The sequence below is a fragment of the Gobius niger genome (genome assembly GCF_951799975.1).
Source record: "Gobius niger genome assembly, chromosome: 5".
Taxonomy (NCBI): domain Eukaryota; kingdom Metazoa; phylum Chordata; class Actinopteri; order Gobiiformes; family Gobiidae; genus Gobius; species Gobius niger.
In genome coordinates, this window is record NC_136856.1 from 18345640 (window position 1) to 18355349 (window position 9710).

The 9710-nt window shown below is 42.1% G+C and overlaps 1 protein-coding gene across 1 annotated transcript; it reads left to right on the plus strand.

Moving 5' to 3' along the window:
• Positions 1 to 652: 652 nt before the first annotated feature.
• Positions 653 to 4282, plus strand: LOC306963790 (reticulon-4 receptor-like 2). The gene is made up of 4 exons (XM_079557487.1): positions 653 to 816; positions 1799 to 2025; positions 2113 to 2346; positions 2838 to 4282. Exons 1-4 carry the CDS (start codon positions 771 to 773, stop codon positions 3669 to 3671), a joined length of 1341 nt encoding a protein of 446 aa, XP_079413613.1. The 5' UTR covers positions 653 to 770; the 3' UTR covers positions 3672 to 4282.
• The last annotated feature ends 5428 nt before the right edge of the window (positions 4283 to 9710 follow it).

A 9710-nucleotide genomic window follows, 5' to 3' on the forward strand; every position in this document is an offset into this window, starting at 1 on the left:
ATAGGCTAGTGAAATATGGAGTATCCACCAAATAACATTTTGTTTGGATAGGCTACATACAATTAATGAGACACTGATATTTATACACAGCGCCTTTATGTGGCAGATCCATTGACAGATTCAGTGACCTTTTTGATTTTATAGAATCACACATGTTTTTGTTTACATCCATTTTTACATAGGCTATTTCAGGCCTCTCTGTGATATACATGAGAGTGGTGCTTAATGCCTTATTTGAAGTGGGAATCCCTTGTTTTAGGCCATATTGACTCCCTCTCAGCAAAAGCGTTTCCAATATCTTGCTTGGTTTATTGGCTGTTCTCCTCAACCCACGTAGCATGATTCATTCATTTGGCTTCTTCCTGTGATGATGCGTAATATGATGGTGACTATCACTGAATACTGGGCATTGCAAAACAAGTTTCTGTCCATATTTAGCCTATAATTTGAAGCATGCCTGATTAAAATTAAAGGACACGTTTTTCCTGAATGTGACAGTGACAGATTGTGATGAGTTACATATGGTAATGACAACCCTGTCACTGCCTTTCTGGTCTCTTCTTCCGAGGCTATTTCTCCTCCTCTAAGTGACGTGTCTTGGATCCTCGCTGCCCACGACTGTGGGCGCTTCGCCTCTATAAAACCACGGATGGGACTGATGGACGTCACTGCGAGCCGCCGCAGTACCTCGAAGACCAGAGCAGAGCAGAGATAGCAGCCAGCAGGCACCTCTCGCTGCTCAAGCTAACTCGCTTTGACTTTGGTTCGAGATGGACGCGCGTTGGTTCAAGAGGCGCTCATTCACCAACTTTAAAGGTAAGTTCGTTTATCTTCCTTCCTGAAACAAATTGATCGTTTTGAATTTAAAAAGTGCATGAACAGTTCTGCTACGTCTTTTTCTGTCTTGTAGCTTACTTGTTGTAATTTTTTTAATTATTATTTTTGTGTTATTGTGGATTTGAGTACAAAGAAAGAAAGAACAAACAAAGGCTTTCTACAACATTTAATGTGTTTATAAACTGTGGACTGCTGATTACATTTACAAACGACGGAAACTGACTCTTTTTTTTGCGCTTTTACGCACAAATAGACCCAAAGGTAAACTCATTAAACCCATTGTCTTATCACTCCTCGACTTGGCAGTAACTAAGATTTAGTTCAGGTGTCTCATTGCACTTAACTCCGGCTGCCCCGCTCTCCTAATAGTTCGGCTTGTTCCAGGGTCAGAGGGTGAGGCCGCTGGAAAATCTTGCGCACAGTAGATGAATGGGAAGTTCATTATTTTTTAACGCATGTACTTTTCCCGCGGTAGCCTCCTCTGTGTAAAGTCATTCAAGCTGTGCCAAGGAGCTCACGCATTATTGATGACAACCTGACATCGATCCGACTCCGATTACCTTAGCGTGGCGCTTGAATGGCAATCTTCATCTCAACATCCTTTTGGTGTAGATTGCGTTGCAAGTTGAAATCCAAGTTCATTTTAATGCACTCCGGCACGTGACTCCAACGTTTACTATTTTCTTTTAAAATGTGTTTTTGATCCATGTATTTTTCCCCCCAAACTGATATACTGTATGTAGTTGGTTATAATATCTCCCTAATGTAAACTGATCGTCCAGGTAAAAATGGATGAATGATTTTGCTATTAATTATAAAAGTGCCTTTAAAGTTCATTGGACAACAACAATCCAGGGGTTATTAAAGCATCCCTTTCTTAACAACAATAGTTTTGACAATGATCAGCTACACACCTGTTGTGGCTTTGCTGACCTGACTTAAACCTATGGCCTCTTCTCAGGTGGACTGATCCTATGGCTGATACTGTGGCTGGTGGTGGTGAAGCCGGGCGGGGTGACCGCATGTCCCATACTGTGTGTCTGTTACCCCTCGCCCATGACGGTCAGCTGCCAGTCCCAGAACCTCACCGTAGTCCCATCAGATGTCCCCTACGACTCTCAGCGTGTATTTCTGCAGCACAACCGAATCACTCAGCTCCGTGCAGACTCCTTTGGCTTTGAGACACAGGTGAGAATGCCGTAAAAGCCTGTTGTATGTGATGTCCCTGTGATTCACTTAATTTAGACTGTGTTGAATGAATCACCCTGTGCGCAGGTGCTTTGGTTGTATGGAAACAACATCACGTGGATTGAGGCTGGGGCCTTCAGTAACCTGCGGGTTCTGGAGGAGCTGGACCTGGGCGATAACCCCTCTCTGCGGCATTTGGAGGGGGGCGCCTTCAGAGGGCTGGAGAAGCTGCAGAGCCTGCACATGCACCGCTGCAGGCTGGCAGCTCTCCCCCATGACCTCTTCCACAAGCTGTATAGCCTCCAGTTCCTCTACCTACAGGTACACACAATATTCACTTCAGTCTAGACAATGGACCTGATAAATACGTTGCATTTGCATTTATTCTCCAGACAACTGACTCTGTGCATAACTTCAAATCATAACAACGCCGCCCATGAAGTGACTTCCTGTTTCGATCCAGCACACCAAAATGAAAGTTCAGTTATTACAATCATTACTTTAACTTTCTTTCTGCCTAACTTTTAACAGACAAAAGACCTAAAATGTGTTTATAAAAGCTATTATTTTGGAGTGCTGGATCGAAACAGGAAGTCACTTCTTGGCCAGCGTTGTTATGATTTCAAGTTATTACAGAGTCATTTGTCACATTGATCTGGCAGTACAGTCGTCTAAACTATCAATTAAAAAAGTGAAACTAAAAATTAAACTGAGCTGTAAACTGAATTATACAAAATGACAGATGGAATATACATGACATAAATCTTGAATATGTGACTCAGGTTGTTTAACTTGCTTTGTTTTGACTCCAGGAGAATCAGCTCCATTTTCTACAGGATGACTTGTTCTCAGACCTGGTTAACCTCAGTCATCTCTTTCTTCATGGAAACCGCATTCGTGCTCTGTCTGAAAATGTCTTCAGAGGCTTGGTTAACTTGGATCGTCTCCTGATACATGACAACCGCATTCGGCAGGTACACCGCAAGTCCTTCCGGGACCTGGGTCGCCTGACCATTCTTTATCTGTTCAATAACTCCCTGGCCGAGCTCCCCGGGCAGGCCATGAGGGATGTCCAGGGCATACAGTTCCTGCGCCTCAACGGTAACCCCTGGTCCTGTGACTGTGAGGCCCAGCCCTTGTGGGAGTGGTTTCGTACATCCCGAATTGCCTCCTCTGAGGTTGTGTGCACCTCTCCCTCCCAGCTCCGCGGCCAGGACCTGCGGTTCCTTCGCGAGATGGACTTCGCCTTATGTCCAGTGCCTGATCCTGGCTCTCCAGCAGGAACCACTACCACCACATTCAGCACCAAGACCCGCTGGTGGTTCTCCAAAAACAAGCCTGCATCCAAATCCATGTATCAGAGCTCTGAGACAGTGAAGACCTTCCCCAAAACCCCCTTCGATTCTGCCCCGGCTAAGTATGAGATGTCAGAGGCTGAGGCAGCGTTGCCGAAGCTTGACCCAGAGGAATACTGGGCAAATTATGGCAATGAAGATGCCTCAATTCGCTGTTTTGAACCAGAGTGCCCCCCAGGTTTTGATAACTCTGCATTCTATTCATCCACCACTCGAACCAATGTCCCATTCTTTCTCCATCTCGTCTCCCTGTCTGTGGTAGCGGTCTCACTACATTTGGTGTTTGGCTGAACCCCTTTCGTCCTCTTAATTCTCTTCTCTGCTTCAACTTGTCACGACTTTGGGTTTAATTGAAAGTCCTTGACACCTCTGAAAGGCCAAGAGGATGGCCTTATTAACAAGAGGCAGGACTGTAAGTGAAGAAATACATAAATAAGTGTAGTGCACTAGTTACTGCTGTGCAAACCACTCTCTTGCACTGGAAGGGTGAGATCCAGAGTGACCGAAAGTGCAAGAGGAGAAACAGAAGCAGGCCGATGGACAAAACACTGAAGGCGTGATCTGTATACCAGCAGTATAACAGCACTATAAATAATAAATAAACCTCTCAAGAAACATTTCTGCTTTTCAGTTGGGTGACAATAATAATAAGTGAGTATATGATGGACCCAGATCAGTGTATTTAATTTAAGTAATTCCTCTTTACTCTCATGTTTTGTCCTTTTATTTTACTCCATTTACCCGGAAGTGCTTGCAATTAATGTAATTGTATAATACAATATAAAGATGTTTGTTTATCCACACTTTTTTGGATGCATTACTGATGCCTGAGTTTTTGTTTTTGAAGAGGTATGCTAAAGATATATAACATTTTTGTCACTGATGCATCTTTTAGTTTTCTAAAATCTAAAGTCTTTCATCACCAAAGCAATACCAAAGCTAAAAAAAACTTAAGTTTGAATGCCTGTGTTGTGTTCGCAGTGACTGCATACACTGACTGTGTATTTGCTTGTGTGTTTAATGAGTCAATGACGAAATAATGGTCCTAACTTTTTTCTGTTAGGCTTTTGTGATGCGCCTCTACTAAGGCAGCGCATATTTTAAAATGAGGATGCAATGAACCCAGACAGCTGTCGCTTCATGTAAACTGTATATCTACTGCCAATGATTATGTACAGTCAGAGGCCACATGTCGTTTGTGTGTCCCATATGTCAGAAAACTGAATCATCACTGTGATACTGAAACCTTATTTGATTGCGTTATACTTTATTAATAAATTGAACAAACACTACATGCTTCTCTTTGTTGTTGTTTTTGTCCTTGACTATACATCAAAGAATGTATTAAATAATATTATTTCCTTATTCCTTTTACTTGCCATCTTAGGGTTAGGTTTAGAGCTATTTTCTCCAAATATGCCTATCCATATCTAAAAGTGTAATGACAGGAGAGCTTACAGCCTATATAACAGTGTGATACCTCATTTGAAAGCCAAGACCATCTAGTTTAATTTAAAATTTGTGTAAGATCTGTGTGAATGAAACACAACTCACATCACGTGTCTGTCCTTAACCCTAATCGTAGCCCTAACCCCTGATCGGGGGAACAGCAAGTAACAGGTTAAAACATGTTAAATGGGGCATTAGATGGGTTAGAAGATAAAACAAATTTAATTATTTAATTTATTCCAATTGCCCCACATGAAAACAGAGAATTGAAATTACTCTCTACTTTCAAACCCTTTGTACAAACAGTTTGAATATGTGCACAAAATTGGGGATTTCAGGGTTCGGTATCCTTGAAGGGAAACAAGTGAACCGCCGTTTGTGAATGTAGGTGGAAGTAGAGGAAGGGAGAGCAGGGAAGGGAGAGAGTTCAGCTTCCTGACAGCCTGTTGGGAAACAGATATGAAAACTTTATTGTCCACCGAGGTGGTAATTCGCCTTTAGTTTCACCTCAAAGACACATGTAGACACGGTGTATATTGTTTACTGTTGATAATCTACATCTTGCCCAGGGACTACAGTTGAAAACTAGCTTTGGATCTAATCTAAGACTGGCACATTTACAGTGATGCTAATTAATGTGCATTGTCCCTGTTCAAATAAACTAATAAAATTAAATAAAATTCAAAAAAAAACAAGACACATAAACATCCAGCTTCAACAATGCAGCTAATCAAGATGTCCTGGCCTGGAGAAATAACAAGAGCTGACAAACTGATACGATTCAGAGATGGAGGAAAATGGGACTGAAACCTGGATTAAAATGACAATTTGTCCCAGAATCAGAAACCTCCTCAACCCTTTACATCAATTCACAGTGAGATGATGGAGAAGATCCCAGAACTAAGGGAAGCAAAATGCATTAATTTGAACAGAAGTAGAGCAATCGTGATTGGGAACAAGGGTATCCAGTGTGCTTACTCTATAATCATATTAAATAAAAAGAAGTTGCAATGCTGGTACTGTTTTTTTTATGATATATAGGCCTAGGGAAAATAGTTAAAACTTATTTGTAAATGAAATACATCAAATTTATTGCTGGGAACACAGATGGCCCCGAACAGGAATGACTCTTTTGTACTGTGCCCTAAACATTAGAGTAAAATCTGATAATAATGGATATACATTTTTATAAATTGGACCATAACAGATTTGAACCCTTTCAACCCATCTCTGTCTGTTGATGACTGGGTGGTCACAGGAGTTCCGGTTGTTCGCAGGCCTATATGGAGAAGTCCTCCTCGTCATACTTTAAAGAGGCATCACACTGCGCCCACTCAATCCCAATACTGTCTTCTATTATTTGCCTTTGCTTTGTTTGCCTTTGTTAGTTTTTGGGTGCCTGTCATAAGCTGTCACTCAGAAACAAAGACCTTTTTAGGCCTGTCTTGGCACATTTCGGAGGTTGGCTCGCATTGGCGTAGTGATCGTATGTGTTTGATGACGTCTTTTCTCACACATGGCTCATACAGAAGGGACACACTGTGACAGCTGACGTCAAGGGACTAATATATAAATACATCAGTCTAACACTATTAGGCACATCACATGTATAATTAATGTTCTTCAGTTAACATCACTCCATTCACTCCACTCCCATTGTCCAATGAGTAGAAACCGGATCCACCGGAGAAGTAAATCTGGAAAACAAATTAAAAAGGATGATGGTATACATATTTTATTTATTTATACAAACACAACACATAGAGCTCCTAACAACACATTTATAGTCTACACTTGAAAGAATGCACATTTTTCTGTCTCCTTTTAACTTGTGCAGCAGCAGCTAAAAACTGCCAACTCACAAGACGCAAAAACCTGTATGAGAAACCAAAAAAACGTCAGATTTGAAACGCAAAACATTAAGTGTACTGCCCAGGTAACCTAATCTCCTTGTGTCTATGACTGCGCCTAACAGTCCCGGTAAGTGAGGCACGAAGAAGAGCCAGCATTAACATTAGGGGCAGGAGGGTGGCCACGGCAATCCAGAAACAGACACTCGGTCCTGACTTGTCCTAAAAAAGAAAAAAAGACTTGCCCCACGTGGAGATTGTAGGAGAGAGGGTTGTGCGACATGTTGGACAAAAAATTTATTTGGCCGACATCAGGTCATTGTGAATGTATGAGTGAGAGGCAGCCATACATTCACTGTGGTGCAACAGGTGAAAAAACTCTAGCCTGCCCCTGTAAACAAGACGCCCTAATCACACTAGACAGGAAGGAACTCCCCTGGAACCCCCAAAGGTTGACCCAGAACCAGCTGAGCAGAGGAGTGCAGTCTGTATAAGAGGTCCGGTGCTTCACAACAAGAAGGTCCCGGGTTCAATTCCCACCTGGACAGAGTGTTTCTGTGTGGAGTTTGCATGTTCTCCAAGTGTCTGCGTACCTTTCCTCTGGGTACTATGGTTTCCCCTACTTCCCTAATAGGCCAGGATGAATGAGAGTGTGTTTGAGAGTGACTGTGGGACAACGGATTCAAATTAGCCCACGGTGTGGTGTGTTCATTAAATGCACTGTACCAACCAATAAATAAATACATAGATTTATTGTTGTTGTTTCTGGCCTTAGACCTCAAAATTCCCTCTCCTCAGCCGAACTACCACCCCCTCTGGGTGAAGCATACAGTGTATCCGGAAAGTACTCACATTAGTCAACTTTTTCACATTTTGTTATGTTACAACCTTATTAAAAAATGAATAATGATGATGATGATGATAATAATAATAATAATAATAATAATAATAATAATAATAATAATAATAATAATAATAATAATAATAATAATAATAATAATAATAATAATAATAATAATAATAATAATAATAACACAAAAAATCATCAATCTTTTTTGCAAATGTATTAAAGGGGGGGTATTATGCAAAATCGACTTTTCAAGCTTTACATCATGTTATTATGTCATTCCCTCATTAAAAACATGCCTGAAGTGTTGCCTTGGCACATTCACGTATTTTTGAGTAATCTGTAAAAACTCTGATGGCGGCCATTTTAGGGATAGGTTTGCCTGAGTCCTCCTAGGAACGCCCCCACCTCCTGGAGACGCCTCCTAGCTTTCGTCACCAGCCGAGTAACCAACCACTGCTCCTCAGCAGAGCCCCCTCCCCACTGATGCCACAGACAGTGTGTGGAGGGGGCGTGTCAGAAAGGGTCAGAGGTTCTTAAAGAGACAGAGGCCTATTTCAAGACATTCACTACAGCCATTTTGAGAGAGCAATTTTATACAAGGCAGTTATTCTAATTTACTGCATTTACAGACCAACAGAAGGTTTGGTCATCATTGTAGTGTGCAATAGACTGGTGCTATGTGACTGAAAAAAGCAGAATACCCCCTCTTTAAAAATGAAAACGGAAATATCCAATGTACATAAGTATTCACTCTCTTTATTCTAGGCCCCGCTACAGCATTGAGACAGCTCTGATCCGCATGAACATCAACGCAGGCAAAGTCTCAGTTATAGTTCTGCTGGACCTGAGCGCTGCCTTTGACACAGTGGACCTCGGGATCTTACTTCACAGGCTAGAAAACTGGGTGGGAATCTCTGGTACTGCTCTAAACTGGTTCAAGTCCGATCTCGAGGACAGGACATACTTTGTTGAGATTGCCAACTGTGTCTCGAACAAAACTGCCGTGACCTGTGGAGTCCCCCAGGTGTCAAGCTTGAGGCCCCTCTTATTCAATCTATTCATGCTTCCATTGAGTCGGCTAATACACAGCAATACCACAGCTATGCACATGTGGAGACAGTGGCGCAGATAGTATCAATCAAAGTAAACTGAAATAAGAGAAAGTGTTATCAGTCACCTTGCGTCTCTCTCTATAAAACAGACAAATCTGGTTAGAAAGCTAGGAGTAGACCTTTTGACTCAAACCTGAGCATCAGGTATCAGCAGCAGCTTCTTACCAACTGAAAAAATATTGCCAAAACCAGAGGTATTGTGTCGAAACCAGACTTATATATGAATTTGTCTCCAGCAGGTTAGACTACTGTAACAGCTGCAGTACATCCAAAACGCTGCTAGAGCCCTGACAAGAATCAGGAAGTACGACCATATTAGTCCAGCGCTGGCTTCCTGACGCTCAGAGAATAGAGTTTAAAATAGCTCAGCTTGTGTTCAAGTCTTCTCCTGGCTTAGCACCAAAGTACATCTCTGACATGTTAGAGCCGTTTGAACCATCTCAGGCCCTGAGAACTTCAGGGAGGGGTCTCCTGGTGGATCCCAGAGTCAGGACTAAACAGCTTTAGGAAGGTCTCCTGGTGGTTCTGAACTTCTCCCATTATGACTGAGGCCACGGTGCTTTTCTATATCCTATCCCTTCCCAAAATCTGTGCCTCAATACAACCTGTCTCAGAGGTACAGACAATTCCTTTGACTCCTGGTTTCTGCTCTGACATGCACTGTCAGCTGTAGGACAGAAAGGTGTGATCTTTCCAAACGAAGCCCAATGAATGTAATAAACAACAGGTGGTCAAGTTGTAGAAACATCTTAATGACAGTCAGTAAACAGGGTGCATGAGAGCAGCCAAAGCATGTGAATACTGTATGTAGCCTACATGTGATATTTTCCCATTTTGTGAGGTGTAGCTACGGTGTGTCATGTTTTACTTTAAAATAAAAATCCATTTAGGAATAAAGCTGTAAAATAACAAAATGGAAAAAGTGAATACATTTCGGATGCACAGTAGGCTCTTCCCTTGCTCTCTTGTGATGTGACTTGCAGCTCTCTTTGGAGCGAGGCAGGACACTGTTTGGAGGCACTGCCTTCAATGGCAAAGGAAGGTGGCCGAGATTTTGGGCCAAATTAAC